A 20,692-nucleotide genomic window follows, 5' to 3' on the forward strand; every position below is an offset into this window, starting at 1 on the left:
TGGGTTGGATGAATTTTCAGCAACACAACACTACCGCATTTCTATAATTCAAATCCGTTAAAGGATTGTTAGGCTGCATTAATTAGATCAACCGGAACCGGGAACACTCCCCATAACACACGATGTACTTGTCACATCGTAAGAAGAATGGCATCTACACTAATATTAGTCTGTTTGTTTCTTATTCCGAGATCACCGTTGCCACCCAATCCAGTCCGTATCCAGATCAGATGGTGGATCAGCACCTAGAGACGACCTCTACAGCCCTGAACGTCAGAAGAGACCAGGACACCTAGATGAGCCCCAGAGACAGATCCCCAGTGAAGACCTCATCACCTAGACGGCCATCGGGAACCATACGAGTCCTCTGCACAATCTGACTTTGCTGCAGCATGGAACAACCTGCTGGTTCGTCTGGCAAGAGGACAACTGGCCCCCTGACTGAGCCTGGCTTCTCCCAAGGTTTTCCCAAGGCTTGCTTAGTTGGGGACACTTCATTTCCAGCGATATCATCGACTTATTTGCACAGATACTTTAAATTGAACTGAGCTGGACGATGACATCACTGAATCAATGATGAACTGCCTTTAACTGAAAATTGAGTGTTTACTGTTGTCTTATTGCATTATTACACACTATTTTTCCTATTTAATACCGTAAAGCTGTTTTAATCACGATCTGTATTATGTAATGATCCACCCAGATTGGCCCTTAAGACAGAATTCAATGGGTGGGCGATGGTATAATGTGTGTAGGTCTTTTACTTGCGCTTCTGCAAAGTTCACTTACTTTATCAGGATTTAGTTTCAATTTTAGTCTAGCACATAACAAAAAGTGTCATTTTTCTCACTTAAAACAAGTGGGAGGGTATCTTATCTGCCCAGTATGGCAATTTCTGTTTTTCACCACTCTAGGTTACATTGATAGCTACAAATGATTTTTTATTATTATTTTTAAATCTGAGAATTAGTGCCAGCTTCTGCTGACACTGTGATACTGGAGGACAAGTAGCTGGGTTCCAGGAAAGTACCTGTTTGTATATTCAGAGAGGAGCTCTGCTCTGTTGGGCACTTATGTGCATTCACTAAAGATGAATCAAATAACACAGTTTAACATTTATTATTTTACTCGCATCCTGTTAAAGACAAAAGTCAACAGTTTATGCTTTTTCAGATATTAGGTTTCAGGGTGTAATAAAGCTGTATGTGAATGCAAAAACCAAAATAAACAAAGTTTCAAAGATGAATTTAATAATCACAAAGGTGTGCCTTGGGACAAAAAAAACAAAAAGCTTTGAGAACAACTGAGCTATAGCAAAGCATTCATATGCACAAGACAAATTAAAAAATTGTTATACATATTCATTTCAAAATATTTTACAGAGATGCATATTTTCTGGTACCATTTAAAAAAAAAAACATCCCCAGTTATGTCACTTTATAGTAGTGAATTAATAACAGTTTAATAACACGTTTCTATGATCCTACACCGTTTACAGTTGTTAGGGCTTTTCACGTGGGAATCAAGGGTTACGTCTGAAACTCTTTCCACACTAAATGCTTCTCTCGAGTGTGAATTCTCATGTGTGACTTGAGATTTCCATTTTGTAAAAAGCTATCCCCACACAGTTCGCAGGTGAAAGCCTTCTCTGTAGTATGAAGTCTCACATGAGTGTAGAGGCTTACTTTACAACTGAAACTCTCTCCACACTGATGACACGTAAAACCGCTCTCTTGAATGTTCACTCTTCGTGTGCGAATTAGGGGTTTCATTGTATTTGAAACTATTCCCGGACGGATCACGTGCGAACGACTTCTCTCCAGTGTGAACTCTCATGTGGGACTTGAGGCTTTCTTCATATTTGTAACTCCTTCCACACTGATCACATGTGAATGGCTTCTCTGAATGAATGGTTATGTGTTGATTAAGGGTTCCTTTTGTAATGAAACTCTTTCCACAGTGTTGGCATGTGAATGGCTTCTCTCCGGTGTGAATTCTGATGTGTTGATTAAGGGATCCTTTTGTAAAGAAACTCTTTCCACAATGTTGGCATGTGAACGGCTTCTCTCCGGTGTGAATTCTGATGTGTTGATTAAGGGATCCTTTTGTAAAGAAACTCTTTCCACAATGTTGGCATGTGAATGGCTTCTCTCCGGTGTGAATTCTGATGTGTTGATTAAGGGTTCCTTTTGTATAGAAACTCTTTCCACAATGTTGGCATGTGAACGGCTTCTCTCCAGTGTGAACTCTCATGTGGTAATTAAGAGTGTCTTTATATCTGAAACTCTTTTCACACTGTTCACAGGTGAACAGCTTCCCTCCAGTGTGAATGGTTTCATGTTTATTAAGGCTTCCTTTGAGTGTGAAACTCTTTCCACAGTGTTGGCATGTGAATAGCTTCTCTCTGGTGTGAATTTTCATGTGCTCGTTAAGGTTTACTTTTAGTGTGAAACACTTTCCACATTCATGGCAAGTTAAGTAACTGGGAGGTTTGGTCTTCTGAACCGAATTTGTTTCAGTCGGTATGGATTTTTTTACAACAAAGAAATCATGTCTCTCATATTGATCTTTCTCTTCGATTTCCTTCAGTTCTTGACTCTCTTCTTTTATTGCCATCAGGTCTAAAGTGAAAAAAGACAAATAGAAGGTAATTGAGTTTAATGGCTCAAAGCAACAGAGAGCAAAACCAAGATTAAAGTATTAAAACATCAAAACTAACATTAGGCAACAAAACTGGGTTATTATAGACCAATCCTGAATTTGCCATTCAGGTCTAAAATATTGGAAAAATAAAGTCGTCTTTACTTTGCAATGGTACTTGTGAACAGTTTCAGTCAGGATTTAAACACCATCATTATTGAAGTGTAGGGGATGCACAGTTAAGACCCAAGGACCAGATTTGTTGAAGTAGGACCAGGAGTCAGAGAAGCAATCAATTGAAGAAAAATAGTAAATAGTTTGCAGTTTTATCAGCAGAAGTCACTCGCGAGGAGTTCATAGGCCACTTTGCTATATAGACTGTTTTACCGAACATAGACGAACAAAAATTTCTGGACCTGTGAACATTACAGTTGTGTTGCTGTCTATGGGAGTGTCTGAGAGCTGTCAGATTTAATCAAATATCGTAATTTGTGTTCCGATGATGAACGAAAGTCTCACGGCTTTGGAACAACATGAGGGTGAGTAATTAACGATAGAATTTTCATTTGAACTAACCCTTTAAAGGGACAGTACTAAACATGTTGCCAACTATCATTAAAGGGATAGTTCACCCTAAAATTTTATTTCGGTCATTATTTACTCACTCAATATGTTGTGCCAAACCTGTCTTAATTTCTTTCTTGTGCTGAACACAAAATACTTTGAAGAATGTGAGTAACCAAATAGTTGCTGGTCCACACTGAATTTGATAGTAAGAAAAAAAATACTATGGAAGTCACTGTGGACCAACGACTGTTTGGTTTTCCACATTCTTCAAAATAGCATTTATTTTATACAAAATGTAATATAAATATTTATTTTACATAAAATAGCTTTTATTGACTGACAGGGATTTCCAATCTCGGTCCTGGAGGGCCACTGTCCTGCAGAGTTTAGCTTAAACCAGCTCCAACACACCTGCTAGAAAGTTTTAATTTTGTATGCTTAGTGAGACCTGATTAGCTGGTTCAGGTGAGGTTAATTGTGGTTGGAGATAAACTTTGCAGGACAGCAGCCCTCCAGGACTGAGTTTGGTCACCTCTTGACTGACATTAAATCCAACTCTTCTAAATAAGTCCTCGTCCCTAAGGTATACACCAACGCTAAAAACTGCAACAGAAAAAGTCCTGACTTAAAGTGATAGTTCACCCAAAAATGAAAATTTGATGTTTATCTGCTTACCCCCCAGGGCATCCAAGGTGTTCCCCAGCATCAAATGCCTCAGTAGGACAACTCTCAAAGCGAGAGGAGACCTTGCAACACTCCACTTTAAAGGCAGAGAACAGACACGAATGCGTCGCTGTGAGTGCCTTCACCTCCCTTAGCAGCCAAACTCTAGCACTATTCCTAAAGAAATAGCTAAAAATTAAAAATGCATCTTACCTAGCTTCTTTGAAAAGTCGAAGGCATTCCACCCAATTGCATGTCCCTCAAAAATAGGGATGATGTGAACAGAGGTTTTAATTGAGAAATCCTCACAATGCATGCATTCAGCTGCCAAGAACTAAATGCGCGTGCTCCTCACTTGTACACAGATAAAAGGTCTCATGGGGCCAGTTGCATCAACTTATACACTATATTAAGACTTTGACTTAAGAAATAGTTTGATGAATTTACAGTTAACCTGTTTATTTTTTCCTAATGCAATCAAACTGATCTACCTTTATATGTAAATGACTTTACAAAATTATGACCAGCCTGGAAGAAATAATTTACAACCCGAATTCTGGAAGTGTTGGGACGCTTTTTTAATTTAAATAAAATGAAAATTAAAAGACTTTCAAATCACATGATCCAATATTTTATTCACAATAGAACATGGAGAACATAAATGTTTAAACTGAGAAATTTTACACTTTTATCCACTAAATGAGCTCATTTCAAATTTGATGCCTGCTACAGGTCTCAAAAAAGTTGGCACGAGGGAAACAAAGGGCTGAAAAAGCAAGAAAGTTTGAAAAGATTCAGCTGGGAGAACATATAGGAACTAATTAAGTTAATTGACATTAGGTCTGTAACATGATTAGCTATAAAAGGGATATGTTAGAGAGGCAGAGTCTCTCAGAAGTAAAGATGGGCAGAGGCTCTCCAATCTGTGAAAGTGCGTAAAAAGATTGTGGAATACTTTAAAAACAACGTTCCTCAACATCAAATTGCAAAGGATTTGCAATTCTCATCATCTACAGTGCATAACATCATCAAAAGATTCAGAGAAACTGGAGAAATCTCTGCGTAAGGGACAAGGCCGAAGACCTTTGTTGGATGCCCGTGGTCTTCGGCCCCTCAGACGACACTGCATCACTCATCGGCATGATTCTTTCATTGACATTACTAAATGGGCCCAGGAATACTTCCAGAAACCACTGTCGGTAAACACAATCCGCCGTGCCATCTGCAGACGCCAACTAAAGCTCTATCATGCAAAAAGGAAGCCATGTGTGAACATGGTCCAGAAGCACTGTCATGGCCTGTGGGCCAAGGCTCATTTAAAATGGACTGTTTCTAAGTGGAAAAGTGTTCTATGGTCAGACGAGTCCAAATTTGACATTCTTGTTGGAAATCACGGACACTGTGTCCTCCGGGCTAAAGAGGAGGGAGACCTTTTAGCATGTAATCAGTGTTCAGTTCAAAAGCCAGCATCTCTGATGGTATGGGGGTGCATAAGTGCATACGGTATGGGCAGCTTGCATGTTTCGGAAGGCACTATGAATGCTGAAAGGTATATAAAGGTTTTAGAGCAACATATGCTCCCCTCCAGATGACGTGTATTTCAGCAGGACAACTTAAAACCACATACTGCAGCTATTACAACAGCATGGCTTCGTAGCAGAAGAGTCCGGGTGCTGAATTGGCCTGCCTGCAGTCCAGATCTTTCACCTATAGAGAACATTTGGCGCATCATTAAACGAAAAAAGGCAAAGACGACCATGAACTCTTCAGCAGCTGGAAACCTATATCAGGCAAGAATGGGACCAAATTCCAACACCAACACTCCAGAAACTCATAACCTCGATGCCTAGACATCTCCAAACTGTTCTGAAAAGAAGAGGAGATGCTACACCATGGTAAACATGCCCCCGTCCCAACTATTTTGAGACCTGTAGCAGGCATCACATTTGAAATGAGCTCATTTTGTGCATAAAATTGTAAAATTTCTCAGTTCTATCTCAAATTCCACAGAGGCCCCGGATAACAGGATGCTCGTCATAAACCTGTCCATGATACCCAAGAGCCAGCCAGTCTGAAGCAAGCCTAACCAACAAGCCTCTTCCAGTGAACAATTTGCAACATTCAAACAAAAGAACCCTTATTGATAATCCCAACTCAGGAAGGAGATTGTCAAATTTGGGTCAAGTAATCAAGATTGAAGGTCAAAGAGATGCACAGCATGGCCGTCACGTGTGCCATGATAAAAATCTTGAGATTCCTTAGACTGACTTCCCCCAAACAACCAGAGAAGAACCAGACTGAAATTCCTTCCAAACCCTTTTGACCTTTTTGTTCTAGACAGAACTACACACAGAGACTGTCTTTTCCATATACACCCAAAATCATCTTAAAAGGACTTGAGTAACTAATCATTTCTATGCATAACTCCATATTATGCATGTAACCCACACATTGGACTATCATGTTTTAATCACTTATTTGAATAACTATTAAATAGCTTAATGGTTCATATTCTTGTTTGGTATGTATGAGTTTGAAAAGTCACACTTTAAACTTTTCTATCAATCAATACTTTGTCTGAATTTTCACCAGAATATGATACATTTGACAATGTCTGATCAGATAATCTGATCAGATAATTGATTTATGTATTGGGAGGAGAAACAGGGCAACACCCTGAGCTAAGATAATATCTAATTGGTCAACGCACCAGATGGGATGTGTCCAAAAGCCGAGTTTAAAAATGCAGCACACCATCAAACTTCACTTCTCTTCTAACTTTTAAGCCATGCTTTTTATCATCACTTTCTGCATTCTTTGAGCGTCGTTCCAGCGTGCTCTGGTCTACACGCCAGCTGCTACTTAACAAAACAATAAGAAAAAACACCTCGTTACATCATTTTATTCTTTTACTTTGGTGTCTTTTCTTTCTGTTGAGTTTCATGTTCAAAAGTTAAGTTTGCCGCAAATCCAGCTCCGACTGCACTGGCTTCAAACTTTAACTAGCAACGGATTTCGAAACCATCTTCAGCCAACGCCCAACCATTGGCTTCCCAAGACATCACTACAAACGACCACTGAACTGTCAGCCAATCAGCAACCTCGGGTCAATTAAGTGATTGATGGTTGTTCAGGTCCATGCAATAGCACATATTGCTGTAAACTTGGGATATCATATTTTCATTCTCTAAACTCATCCTTTCCTCACTTTCTCTCTTTCTGCAACGTGTGACTGCGTGTGTTTATGTTTTAGATTAGTTTATGTCTTAGGTTCATATAAATAAAGTCTTACTTGTGCTTACAAGTTAATGTCTTAAACTGCCGATCTTGTTACTGTGCTTATTAATAGTGTTTTCACTATATTTTGGATTTTAATATCCAGTGCAGTTGATGTTGTACGGCTCGTTCAGTGAATCGCTGCCGACTCAGTGATCCGTCAAGTTTTCTGTAATATGCAGAATATCCTATGCACATTTGCGAAAATATAACATTTATAATAGCAGAATAACCTATATACTCTTAATTCCTGACATTAAATAAGATTACTGTCAAATTATCATAAACACCTTCGATTCCTTTTAAAATCCTACATAAAATGAAAGAAACTAACAGTTTTCATTGTTTTCTATTCAGAAATTGAATTGAACTTCTGTATTACCTTTTCTAATTTAATGCATGTTGTAATAAAAAAAATGCCCAACTCGTCAATAAAAACCAGGATGTGTTTGAAGGCAGCATCAGTATTAGTCTGGTCATGTGATCTCAACATGTCTGTCCACATGAGGTGACCCGCTCCGTGTCAAATAAAAGCTCTTTAATCAGGACACTCATATCACATTCCTCAAAAAATATTGTTCATTTCTGTAGAGCTGGACATTTTAATAAGGACAAAATGACTGAGTTCAGCTTTGAGAATGAAACCAACCTGTTTGTTCCTCGGTCTCTTCATGTTTCAAGCTGAATACTTCTACAATCCTCAGCTCTTCACTCTCCTGTTTAATAAACGCCATCTCGCTTCACCGGGAGGATTTCTGTGTCTGGAAGAATAAACCCAAACTACATCTCTCCAGTCAGTCAAAGTGAGAGTTAAAGGGATACTCCACCCCAAAATGAAAATGTTGTCATTAATCCCCAGCTATATTATAACTAGGTACCTGGCTGGGGACTACTTTTAGGCGCTGCGTAATATCACTGCACCTGCTGCGGCCATGGTACGGCAGCAAAGTTCCTTGATTATTATGCCGGAAACTCAACTTATTAACTCTGGGGGAGTTGGAGAATGAGCCTATTTCCAAAAAAAGTGGAGTGTTCCTTTAAGATATTTTGGATGAAAACCGGGAGGCTTGTGAATGTCGAGTAACTCTCACTGTCAAGGCACAGTAAAGTATGAAAGACATTGTCAAAATACTCCATCTGCCATGCGTACGCTATTCTCTGTTATCAGTAACGCATGGATACGCTGTTTCCATTCAAATCAAAGCGTAAATAAACGTACAATACGTATCCATGCATTACTGATGACAGAGAATAGCGTACCCACTTAGCGTCCATCGGATGTTCTCCAAAATGGTGCTACGCTGACACAGAGAGGACACGAATTGTTGAATAAATGTCATTATTTTTATTTTCTTTGCGTACAAAAAGTATTCTCATCGCTTCATAACATTAAGATTGAACCACTGATGGCAGACGGACTATTCTGACGATGTTTTTTAATACTTTTCTGTGCCTTGACCGTGTTATTTACTCGGCAGTCACAAGCTTCCTGGTTTTCATCTAAAATATCTTAAATTGTGTTCTGAAGACGAACAAAGCTTTTACGGGTTTGGAACGACATGAGGGTAAGTGATTAATGACAACATGTTCATTTTGTGGTGGAGTATCCCTTTAGTGGCCGTAAATGGCATGAAAAACACTCAAACACAGTGCTAAAATTAATAAAAGAAGAAATTATACAAATACTTAAAAAACATACTTGGAAACAAAAATGCAGGAACGATTTCAATAACTTTCTAATTACATGCGTAATACAGTTATCTTTTTTGCAAATTCTAATCAGCGACATCGTCAACCTACTACATCTTTTTCACAGTGGATCAAAATAGTCAAGTATGGCTATGAAAGATCAGTGCAACACCGAGTGAAGAATATAAATGTTATTTTACATGCGATTATTCAATTTCTGTACCTGAACACCTACAAACAAAGACCTAAAGCTTCATTTCATGTGTATATTTATTCTATGTATTTATGCGGTTGCTTGTAATTTGTTCATTTGCTCTTATTTAGTGACTGTTCACTTGTCTCTAATAGTGTAGGATCTGTATGTGTGTTAAGTTAGTAGTTTTTGCTGTGGGAGCGAAATTGAAAGCGAGAATCGTAAAATGTAATCGGTATCTAAGAGTTTGGTGTCATATACGCTGCGCAGTGTCTTTTAGTACAAGATAACATAGATCAAAGACAAAGTTAACAGCAAATGTTTTATTTATTTGTTTATTTGTGGCAGGGCAAGTAATAATTTGAACCACTGGCCCGACCAAGCAAGTAAAAATAATAATTAGCGTTAAGCCCTGTTTATCTCAAACACCAAACCAGCATAAATACTCGTGTTTGCGACACAAATAATACGGTTTTGTAGATTATTTGGTTTTATGGGGTGCCGTTTCGCGGAAGTGCTTGTCTTAAAGTGAAGTGTTCTTGATAGCGAGCGAAACGAGACGCACCTCACAAACATAACGTTCATTATTGTTGGATAAAGCGTTACACTCAACAACAATTCATTCGTTTTAAAAACGCCTGAACAGTTTCCATCGATTTGAACACTTTAAACGAACACAAACAAACCTGTCTTCAGCCGGATCTCAAGAGAACAGTGGCGCGTCGCGGGCGTATGAGGTCACAGCGCCCGCCAGACAGAATAAAAGTCCCGTTCATCTAAGAAAATAAAATAAAAGTCCCGTTCCCAGCCGCTGTATAAAATGATCAAAAGTGATGCTAAAGACATTTATAATGTTACAAAGGGTTTCTATTTCAGATCAATTCTATTCCTCAAAGAAACCTGATTTCAACATAATAGTGAAGTGAATACTTCAGGAATGCACTTTGTTACACTCCACCACTTTGTTGTTTTGCAAATGAAACGAATCAAATTAGTGGCCAGGATATTAATCGATCTGGTTCTGTTGTGTTAACCCTTCCACGTCACTTCATTGTTGAAAAGATGACTTTGAATTTGTGCCATTTTGTTGTGATAATATTTTTATTCAATAACATACGAGTGAATGCTTTACATACTGGATGAATAGATGTAACTTGTAGTAGTAAATGACTTTAACTGCTTTTAATGGGAAACTGACTACTAAGTTTTGGTGTGGCAAATAAAAAATACAAAATTCTGAATAAGATGCAATTATACCAATTGCCTTAATGAGTTTTCTTCTCTTGCAGGAGAGGTTCAGCAGTGATAAAACCCCTCGGAGAGGCTGCATCCTTCCTCTGTTAGAGCTTCATCTCTCTAGGCCAACGATTCTGTCCTTGGGTCTCGCACCAACACCCTTTCACCCTTCCATATTAGATTTAGGATTGTGTGCTCTTTTACTGTCACACACATCTTAAAGATCAGTAGCTCTTCTTTGTGCTGTTCAATCAGCAAAGAAACATGTGACTCAGATAAGCATATCATTAATAAAACACACCATAGCATATGAATTTCTTCCACAGTGTGCTCGTGGAGTTTTGTAGTAAATAATCAAAGTCACATTACTCTGCTAAAGCTGTGCAGTAAAAGCCTGAAGACACACGTCTGAATGGAGAGTGAGTTCAGCAGTTAGGGTATGCAGGGCGTTGTCAAGAGGGAGACAGTGAAAGTGAAACCGAAGCAGGATGCTCCCCTTTCGATCTTTACGAACTCTCCTATCAACATTTTGTTAATATCATATAACCATATCAGTAATTTATTCAGAAACTCCTGTGAACACACCGCTGCTCAGTTGAAGTTAAAACCAACCGAAAAGCACATTTACCTGAATAAGTGTGTCTTGCATGAGTGTGACTTGAGATCAGATGAGTTTAACCGGTTAGGTAGGTCTTTAAATGATGCTAAACCATATAAATACATTTAAAAAAGGATAAAGTCAAATAATGCTACATATACGTTGCTTTCGCTGGACTAACTTAAACAGTTGATTGTAGATGTGTAGCCTATGTAAAATGTATTCAGAGCCAACACATGCATGCTAACACACGAGTTGCCTGCTTATTATAATGTTTTCTTTTCATATTTTCAGCGTTCTTTAGAGATGAAGTTAATTTTTTTGACTCTGCTGATTGTGAGTGGAATTGCAGATTCAATATCAGGTAATATTCACACCCACGTAAAGAGCTAAAGTGTGTGTTCGTGTCAATTCATTGTCCGGCTGAACTATATTTATAATTACAGTTTAGTTTATAGTTTATGTGATAACCACCAGCTCACTGTACGTTATTGAGTAAATAAATGAAGTGAAATTTTGATCTCAGCTGAAATTGTTCTATTAACTTCACAGAACAGAAACGGTAGGCTTCCTGGATGAATGGTCAGCTATTTAACGTTGCCATGGACAGCTGTCTTCATTCAGAAATATTGACTAATTAGAATAAAATTTACAAAGAGCCATTTAATAATGTTTTCAAGCAGAGATGTGAGGAGAAGGACCGTTACTGCTTCACATGGGAACGCTGTAGGCCTTGAAGGTTGATAGGAGGTTCACTTTTAATAAGACCAGCTCTCTTTATCTTTCACAGAGCAGTATGAAGTAGTTGGACCTGCCGATGCTGTATATGCTGTAGCTGGTGAAGATGTGATTCTGCCCTGTTCAGTCAAACCTAACATCAGTGTTGTGGACATGAGAGTGGAGTGGTTTAGACTTGATCTGAAAGACTCACAACTAGTGCATCTCTACGAGGATCATGAAGACAGAAACACAGACCAGATTCAGGCCTACAGCGGGAGAACAAAACTGATTCATCAAGAACTACAGCGAGGAGATGCTTCACTCAAACTCTCATCAGTCCAAGTCTCTGATGGAGGACTTTATAAGTGTTTTATTCAGTCCAGATCCTGGTACGATGACGCCACTGTTAATGTCACAGTTGAAGGTGAGAAAACTATTGAAAACTAAAGGCTGGAATACACTGCACGACTTTTAAAATCTCAACAGATTTTAAAACACTAGGCATCATACATTTACTGACTTTGATAGAAAGTCACAAAGGAAAACTGGGCATCATACTACGGTGACCGGGAGGGGACGTCTTTGGTTCACTTACTTTTGTCGTGGCCACGAGATATTAACTCGTGGGAACGTGATATTGTGTCGTGGCCATGAGATCATTTTGTCGAGGGAACAACATCCATTTCTCGAGGCCACGACTTCTTATCTTGAGGGCACGACTAATGCCTAAACAAACCTGAGTGACCACAGCAACCCAGGATTATCAGAGACGGATAAAACATTTTTTTTTTTACATTAAATATTTCATTTAATATTTGTATATCATTATTATTATTATATTAACTTATTTAGGGCTATATTTTTATATTTACTTCATATAAATGTAATATTTTATTATTTCCCCTTTCAATTCGTGTATCGCTTTACCTAATTAATGTTCTGTATAATTCTGCTAGTGTTTGGTACCATATATTTAGCAAATACTGTAAACGCCTGACAATTATGCCAATACTTATGATAAATGAGCGTGTTTGTGTCTTCATTTACAAATGAAACTACGTGAATGATTCATTCCTCAACGAAATGTAGGCTATAATATTTATAATTATTAATTTGCTGAAATAAAACGAAATATGTTAAATATGTTGAATTCAACCTTTAAACTGCATTTCCAGTAGGCTATAAATTCCAGTCAGCATAATCAAAGCTTTATTGACATGTCGAGCATTTACAGTAGGCTTATTTACAAAACTAGTCAGAACGTAACGTTAAGAGATCAAAATAAAGTGAAAAAACGAATGTAAAAAATAATAATAGGCTAATAATAACAATGATGATAATAATAATAATATACAAATATTACGGAAAAAGACGATCAGTTAATGGACGCAGCTACGAGACTGTGGGATGGATAATGTTTTCTTGTAGGCCTATTTTATTTTATGTACTTTATGTAACATTTATTCATGAAAAACGTAATCTGAATGCTGTCTACATCGCGTGCAATAGCCTACAGTCCAGTAGCCTAAGGCAATGGTTAATATAATAATTTAATAATGTAATAATTGCTATAGAAATGAATATGATAATGTCTTAATTCAAAATAAAATATTAATAAATCCATCTCTTATAATCCCGGGTTGCTGTGGTCACGCAGGTTTGTTTACGCATTAAACTCATGGCCACAAGAAAAATATGTCGTTCCCTCAACATAATGGTCTTGTGGCCACGACATAATATCACGTTCCCACGAGTTAATATGTCGTGGCCAGGACAAAACTAAGTGAACCGAAGACGTCCCCTCCCGGTCATCATATCATACACTAAATGACCGAGGATCACAACAAACTCATGCTGAAATGTGTGCCTTGTTGCTAGGAGACGTGTGACAAATGAAAACAATATGCGTTGTAAAATCGGCTGAAATTATCAAACATGTTTGACCATCATACACTACATGGTTTTCTATTAAATCTGTCAACTCTAATCTGCAACTAGCGTCAATTTGTGCAGACTGTAAATCGAGTCAAAAGTCATGTAGTGCATTCCATGCTCTAACTAACTTTAAAAAGCCAGAATAACAACAGCATGTTCTTCTTGTTGGCCTGTAGCTATAGGACATCCTCCAGTGATCACTGTAGATGGGTTTGATCATTCAGGAGGGATTCATCTACAGTGTGAATCTAAAGGTTGGTATCCTGAACCTGATCTTGAGTGGCTGGACAGTGAAGGAGTCAGTCTGAGTCCAGAAACTACGAAGAAACACAGAAACAGAGACAGATTCAGTGTGAAACACACCATCACTGTACATCACAGAGACAGCAAGATTCACTGCAGAGTCAAACTGAGACGACACATGCTGGAGGCACTGATTATCATCTCAAGTAAGCAGACACTTTTATTCATGTATTTCTTTGTCATCTTCACACATTTTACTGTCTATGTACCATTCAGAACTGAACATTATATATATATTTTAATCATCTCATCAAAATATGTTTGATTTACACAGTGTGCTTGATTACTGTTCTGTTTTACAGGTAATATGTTTAATCCTTGGAGGAAATCAGTCATCCTGATTTTATTTGTAGTTGTGCTCAGTGTCATTCCTGGAATACTGATAGCTGTGTTTGTCCTTAAAAATAGAGGTAAAATGCTTGTTTTCTTGTTATTATGTAAATAAAACAGTATAGGGATCATTTGATACACAGTGGTAATTCAAACATCTAATTCTTGCAATGTTTTTGAGATGATAGTATGCTGATTTAGTTACTGCTTTGATATGACTACTGAAACTATGGTCTGTCTCCAGAAACACCCCAAGATTTTTGACTTCATTTTTAGTTGTTTGACCCCTAGAGTTAAGGTGTGCATTCACCTTGAGAATTTCATCTTTGTATCCAAATGCAATGGCTTAAGTTTTCTCCTTGTTTAACTGAAGGAAGTTCTGACGAGACTGTGTTTGTGTCTGTGTTTGGGCTATGTACACCACCACAGAACCTCACGAGGTGGCAGCGTCCTCTATGGTGTCTCTAGAGGTGCCGGCTGATGCTGCAGAACCTCTAGAGGTAGTGGCGCCGCTACTGTGTTCCCCGAAGCGATGGTGCCTGCTGCAGTTTCTCCAGAGGTGGCGGTGCATGCTGCAGAACCTTTCGAAGCAGCGGTGCTCGCTTCAGCTCCTTGCGTGGTGGTGGCGCCCAGCAATGCACTTTCAGCCTGTCATGTCACGGTTGAAGGAACCGTAGATGAGCGCTGTACCTGTCCTGGTAATGAACTCTCCCTGTTTCCTGATGATACTGCTGTAGAACCTGCAGAGGTGTCAGTGGAATCCATCTATGAATCCTCGTCCTGCCCTGTCTCGGCTATGGAGGCCGTCTGTGAACTCCTGCCTTGCTCTGATCCGGCCATGGAGGCCAGTTATTAACTATTGTCCTGCCCCGACCCAACCAAGGAGGCTACCTCTGAACTCTCAGCCTTTTCTGTCACACCCAAGGATGCGGGCTGTGAAATTCGTAACTATTTTTTCACTGCCATAGAGACTATTCATGAACTGGCTGCTTGTTCTGTTCCCCCAAGCGTGTCAGTTAAACCGTCTGCCTTACCAGTCCTAGTTTTTGAACCCAATTTTGAACTGTCATTCTGTCCAGTTTCAGTCAGTGAACCTGTTTATGTACTGTCTGTCGGTCCAGTCTCAGTCAGCGAACCTATGATTTTTTTGTGTTCCCTGCCACGGTCCCTGAGACCGTGAATGCACTGCCTCTGTTGTCTGTCTCTGCTCTCGCTCTGGTGGTCTTCTGCTCCAGTCTGGTGGTCTTCTATCCCGCTCTGGTGGTCCTCTGCTCCAGTCTGGTGGTCTTCCGTCTTGCTCTGGTGGTCTTCTATCCCGCTCTGGTGGTCTTCTGCTCCGGTCTGGTGGTCTTCCGTCTTGCTCTGGTGGTCTTCTATCCCGCTCTGGTGGTCTTCTGCTCCGGTCTGGTGGTCTTCCGTCTTGCTCTGGTGGTCTTCTATCCCGCTCTGGTGGTCCTCTGCTCCAGTCTGGTGGTCTTCTATCCCGCTCTGGTGGTCTTCTATCCCACTCTGGTGGTCCTCTGCTCCAGTCTGGTGGTCTTCTATCCCGCTCTGGTGGTCCTTTGCTCCAGTCTGGTGGTCTTCTATCCCGCTCTGGTGGTCCTCTGCTCCAGTCTGGTGGTCTTCTATCCCGCTCTGGTGGTCCTCTGCTCCAGTCTGGTGGTCTTCTATCCCGCTCTGGTGGTCCTCTGCTCCAGTCTGGTGGTCTTCTATCCCGCTCTGGTGGTCTTCTGCTCCAGTCTGGTGGTCTTCTGTCCCGCTCTGGTAGTCTTTTATCCCGCTCTGGTGGTCCTCTGCTCCGGTCTGGTGGTCTTCCGTCTTGCTCTGGTGGTCTTCTGCTCGGTCTGCTCCACCCTGGCTGCTTGCTTCGTCGGCTCCACCCTGGTTCCCTGCTCCGCCTTGGTTCTCTGCTCTGTCCTGGTTCCCTGCTCCACCTTGGTTCTCGGCTCCGCCCTGGCTTCCTGCTTCGCCAGTTCTGCCTGGGTGTCCTGCTCAGATCGCCAAGAAATTGTTTAGCGTTTAATCGCTCACCTAGTGATAGCTACATTACGGAGCCAGTTTTCTGCCATAATTTCTAGTTCTTAGTTCATAGTCTAGTCTAGCCTTGTCTCGTGTTTTCCTGTTTCCTGATCTCTGCCTGTGTTTCTTAGATTAACCCTTTGCCGCTCTGCACATGGATCTGCACGCCTCTTCTCTCGTTGGTCCCGTAACACTTAAGTAGTATTGATAAGCAGCAAATTATTTAATTGAGACAAAAGTTGTAGTTAATAGTGAGAATTGGTCCTCAATCTAAAGTGTGACCAATAATTTAATTCAGTATTAATGTCAAGTCTGCGTCCATCCACAAAATATTTAATTAACAGACATTGTGTATTCATACACTTTTTTTGTATATCTTCCTGTAATTTGTAGTTATTGTTCCTGAATCAAAAATTGTTGTCTGAATTCAGTTTTCTCTCTCATCTTTATTCTGAATTTTCTACAGCACACGGTCGACTAGAGAAGGAGAAGAGAAGACTAATGCAGGGTGAATCTGTCTTTATTAAATAATTTAATTCAGTATTAATGTCAAGTCTATTTTCATCCACAAAGTATTTCATTAACAGGCATTGTTTATTCATATACTTTTGTGTATATCTTAGATCCTGTAATTTGTTGTTCCTGAATCAGAAATTATATTTTTCTATTATTTGTCTGAATTCTGTTTTCTTGCGTCTTTATTCTGAATTTTCTTCAGCACACAATCGACTACAGGATGAACATAGTCATCTACAGGATGAGAAGAGAAGAATACAACATGGTGAATCTGTCTTTATTATGTTATTAATTCATTATTCATTTAAAGTCCGTTTTCAACAGTAAAATACAGTTTTAACTGTGTGCATTCATTTATGTTGTGTATATCTTGGGTCTGGTAAGTGGTCACCAGTTATTTATATAATGTATATTTATCCAGTTACTGTCATGGCTGGTTGCAAAAAAGACAAATTGAGCTAAAGGCCGGGACACACCAAGGTGACGGTCGGCCGTCGGCGAGCGTCTGTCAGGCTAGTTTGTTTGGTGTGTTCCTCACATCGGCTCTCGTTGGGCTCACTTTGGCGGAAGTTTGCCCGATTCAACATGTTGAATCGGCGTCAGGGCCCGTCGGCGAGAGTGAGAACTCTGATTGGATGTTCACAAAACAGAACCAAACACTGACACTTACCAGGACCTTGTATCATGATGGTGGCTGAACAAACTCGGGGTTACAGAATTAGTTGCGAGTTGACAAAACGAAACTAGAACATAACCTGCCCCAGAGCAGGTTAGCCGTGGAGCGCAAGATACTATGGCGATGAACACCGCTAAAAGCCAAACCACTTTCATGGTGCCTAAGACTAAACTGAAACTTACCTGGCTAGCAGCTAAACCAGCTTTATGGTCAAGTTCATGGCCCCTGATGTACACTGCTGTGACATTAACACATCCTATAAACACAACTGAATGATCATGATTTGTTTGTCAGAGTAAAAAGAAATGATAGAATTTTAACCTTCTTTTTCATAATTTTCTTTAGAATGTGATCAACATTTACGAAGTCTGGAGACAATTATACCAAAAGGTGAATTTGTTTTATATGGCTTAATTAAAATATAAAGTCATTACTTTTAAATTATTTAGCAAAACAATGAATGAATATGCTGTGCATTCATATATGTATTCGATTAATTGTATTTTATTACAAGATATATAAACTGTGTAAATCTTGGATTTTGTTTGTCTTCAAGTGGTGGTTAAAAATAACTTTATTGATCTAAAGATGAATTCTGTTATGAACCCTTTATAATGTCATACTTTGTTTTCAGCTCTCATGCATTTCAGAACTCACTCGGGTGAGTAAAAGGGCAAAATTATTTATTTTAATTAACGGCATATTTTGTGGTATAATTATTTTAATATATACATTATTTATAATTACTTATTTTACATACATAACTAAATAAACATTGTTTATAATACATTGTATTAAATGTTACATTTATTTATCTTGTAAAGTACTCATGATTCCTATAAAATATTTTGAAAATATTATGGCTATTTCATTATATATTCATCTATAAAGCAGATTTTTCAATATTTCCAACAGTGAATGTAATTCTGGATGCTGACACGGCTCATCCACGTCTCATCGTGTCTGATGATGGGAAACAAGTGAGGGAAGGAAAGACACGACGTGAAGGAGTGGATGGGGGAAAAGACAGATTTAATGATTACCGTGCTGTTCTTGGGAAGGATGGCTTCACCTCAGGGTGTTTTTACTTTGAGGTGCAGGTGAAGGATCAAACTAAGTGGTATTTAGGAGTGGCCAGAGAATCTGTTATTGGGAAGGGCTTGATCCCTCTGAGCTCTATGAATGGATACTGGACTGTGAGTCTGTATAATGAGAAGTATCGGGCTCGTGAGTCTTCAAATGTCCTTCTTTCTCTGAGTGTAGATCCTCAGAGGGTCGGTGTGTTTGTGGATTATAAGGAGGGTCTCGTCTCTTTTTATGACGTGGAGTCCATGTCTCATATCTACTCTTTCACTAATCAGTGTTTTAATGAGAAACTCTATCCATTTGTTTGTTTGGGGTGTTATTGGAATAAAAACTCTACACCATTGATCATCTGTGATGATTACTAATGAGATCAGTGAATGAATTTACATGATCATGCACAATAACTATTTAATAATAAATATTTACTACCAGTCAAAATTTTGAAAATATGGTCTCATTTAAAGTCTTCTAAATGACTGAAATGACTTTTTAAATGAATATAAACTAGACGACTAAAGTTTGTGAACAAACTTTGAGGCTGGCTTGAGAATGCCTGACCTGTCTGAAGTGGATTTAAAAGCTTGCAGGTTGAAGGAGTTTAAACTAGTTTGAAGTTTTAAGTAGTTTTAAAGATTAAAGTCTAAATGTTTTGAAGGTGATACAGTCTATTAGAAAAACATATAGTTGACTAGGATGTTGCTATGCAGTTGCTAAGGTACCTGGGGTGGTGGATAGGGTGTTACTATGTGGTTGCTAGTGTACCCGTGTCGGTTGCTAGGGTACATGGGGTGGTTGCTATCGTGTTGCTCGAGTACTTGGGGTGGTTGCTAGGTTGGTTTGGATGGATACTAGAGTGTTGCTATGAAGTTGCCTGTAGCACCACATTGCTAGCATGTTTTAGACAGATATACTGTAGATTAATAGACAGATTATTACGTACAAGGGCAGCTTGATTGAGTCTCAAGGGATTCTGGGAGTTTAAGTTTGAATTCTGACAGCTGGAGTTTGAATAGTCTTGGCTCATTTGAACGTAACGTCAATGTATTGGATGTTGGTAGTTTGGTGGTTGTAGAGTTAAAGCTGTAGGAGGAGTTAGAGTTGATCATTTTAGGACCCGTTTACACTAGTTTTAAAACGGCGTTTTAGAATGAAAAGATCCCCGTTTACACTGGCGTTTCAGAAACGATCTCCGTATACACTACACAACCGAAAACGCATGTCACATGACCATTCATGCAGGTACAACCATATGAATAGGTAGATCCCTATTATTTAGATGGTGGACGCATCTGCGTGCTTTGAGCAGTCGAATGGGGAATCTACCCGTACATATCTATGGGTACAACAACGAGCATGATGTTATTGTTTACACGGCCGTCAAGGATACGCAGAGCTAATGTGGGCAGCCACGCCATCGTTTTCAAAAGTCTCCATTTTGGTCCGTTTACACTGAAACGCAACCCCGGAGTTTTCAAACTAAAATAGGGTCTGCAGCGTTTTCAAAAGTCTCCGTTTTCGAGGGTCAAAAACACCAGAGCAGAGTAAACGACAGGCGTAACTGTAGCAAACATTATGCATTTTCCAACCCTGTTTTAATTTTCATTTTGTTTTCTGTTCTTGTTCTTTATCTGAGCTTTTTTTCTGTTCTATACAACATTGATTTTTTTACTGCCAAGCTCCTAAAAGGACTGTTACAGTTTTGTGTACCTTGTGTTTTTTTGTTATTTGGACTTTTAGGTTGCATTCTGCCCTGTTTTGTTCCTGTTTCCTGTTCTGTTTGTAGTTTTTCTTGTTGATTAGTTCCCTGATTGTTTTCAGGTGTGTCTTGTTAGTCTGTTAGCTCTTGTGTATTTAAACTCCAGTGTTCCTGTTTCCTATGGTCTTGTTGGATGTGTTGTTGGTTTTGTCAGTTCTGCATCTGTGTTTCTTGGTTTTGACTCCTTGTTCTTGGATTATTGTTTGTGTAATAAATGCTGCATTTTAGTGATGGTGAAGTGAAGTGTTCTGAACCAGCGACGCTTTCAACACAATTGTATCAGAAAAAGGATCATTACTCAAAGCTTTTTAACACGGTTAACTGTATCCATCTAGTGGTCATAAAAATGAATAGCACCTTCCAAAGTGCTGTATTCAATTACAACGGTGGTGTCACATCTGGTTCTACAACTGATTCTTTGTTTTATATTTTTTTGTGTATAAATAATGGTCATTGTCAAGTCATTCATTTCAGTCGGTGTACTGGCAG

At 39.2% G+C, this 20,692-nt stretch overlaps 2 protein-coding genes across 5 annotated transcripts; one reads left to right on the plus strand and one right to left on the minus strand.

Moving 5' to 3' along the window:
* Window positions 1-1,229: 1,229 nt before the first annotated feature.
* Window positions 1,230-9,817, minus strand: LOC131537472 (gastrula zinc finger protein XlCGF8.2DB-like). Of its 3 annotated transcripts, none has more exons than XM_058770929.1 (3): window positions 9,715-9,817; window positions 7,796-7,907; window positions 1,230-2,621 (listed from the first exon to the last, which is right to left on the minus strand). In XM_058770929.1, the coding sequence occupies exons 2-3, from the start codon at window positions 7,878-7,880 to the stop codon at window positions 1,687-1,689; spliced, it is 1,020 nt and encodes a 339-aa protein (XP_058626912.1). In that variant the 5' UTR covers window positions 7,881-7,907; window positions 9,715-9,817; the 3' UTR covers window positions 1,230-1,686. The 3 variants fall into 3 exon arrangements, with proteins under 3 accessions (XP_058626912.1, XP_058626913.1, XP_058626911.1); XM_058770930.1 differs by having other exon boundaries at window positions 7,796-7,926; window positions 9,715-9,781; XM_058770928.1 differs by lacking the exon at window positions 9,715-9,817 and having other exon boundaries at window positions 7,796-8,575.
* Window positions 9,818-9,917: 100 nt separating this feature from the next.
* On the plus strand, window positions 9,918-20,690 carry LOC131537471 (butyrophilin subfamily 1 member A1-like). 2 transcript variants are annotated; one of them, XM_058770926.1, is made up of 11 exons: window positions 9,918-9,945; window positions 10,318-10,950; window positions 11,157-11,226; window positions 11,653-12,006; window positions 13,694-13,966; window positions 14,123-14,230; window positions 16,636-16,677; window positions 16,888-16,950; window positions 17,707-17,751; window positions 17,996-18,022; window positions 18,277-20,690. In XM_058770926.1, the coding sequence occupies exons 3-11, from the start codon at window positions 11,169-11,171 to the stop codon at window positions 18,810-18,812; spliced, it is 1,506 nt and encodes a 501-aa protein (XP_058626909.1). In that variant the 5' UTR covers window positions 9,918-9,945; window positions 10,318-10,950; window positions 11,157-11,168; the 3' UTR covers window positions 18,813-20,690. The 2 variants fall into 2 exon arrangements, with proteins under 2 accessions (XP_058626909.1, XP_058626908.1); XM_058770925.1 differs by having other exon boundaries at window positions 10,318-11,226.
* The last annotated feature ends 2 nt before the right edge of the window (window positions 20,691-20,692 follow it).

Source organism: Onychostoma macrolepis, chromosome 03 (genome assembly GCF_012432095.1).
Source record: "Onychostoma macrolepis isolate SWU-2019 chromosome 03, ASM1243209v1, whole genome shotgun sequence".
Taxonomy (NCBI): domain Eukaryota; kingdom Metazoa; phylum Chordata; class Actinopteri; order Cypriniformes; family Cyprinidae; genus Onychostoma; species Onychostoma macrolepis.

Coding starts and splice junctions, on each gene's coding strand:
- LOC131537472 (XM_058770929.1), bottom strand. CDS start 7,880: ATGGCGTTTATTAAACAGGAGAGTGAAGAGCTGAGGATTGTAGAAGTA. Junction 2,622..7,795: donor AGAGACCGAGGAACAAACAG/GTTGGTTTCATT, acceptor TTTTCACTTTAG/ACCTGATGGCAATAAAAGAA.
- LOC131537471 (XM_058770925.1), top strand. CDS start 11,103: ATGCTAACACACGAGTTGCCTGCTTATTATAATGTTTTCTTTTCATAT. Junction 11,227..11,652: donor AATTGCAGATTCAATATCAG/GTAATATTCACA, acceptor TATCTTTCACAG/AGCAGTATGAAGTAGTTGGA. Junction 18,023..18,276: donor GCATTTCAGAACTCACTCGG/GTGAGTAAAAGG, acceptor TATTTCCAACAG/TGAATGTAATTCTGGATGCT.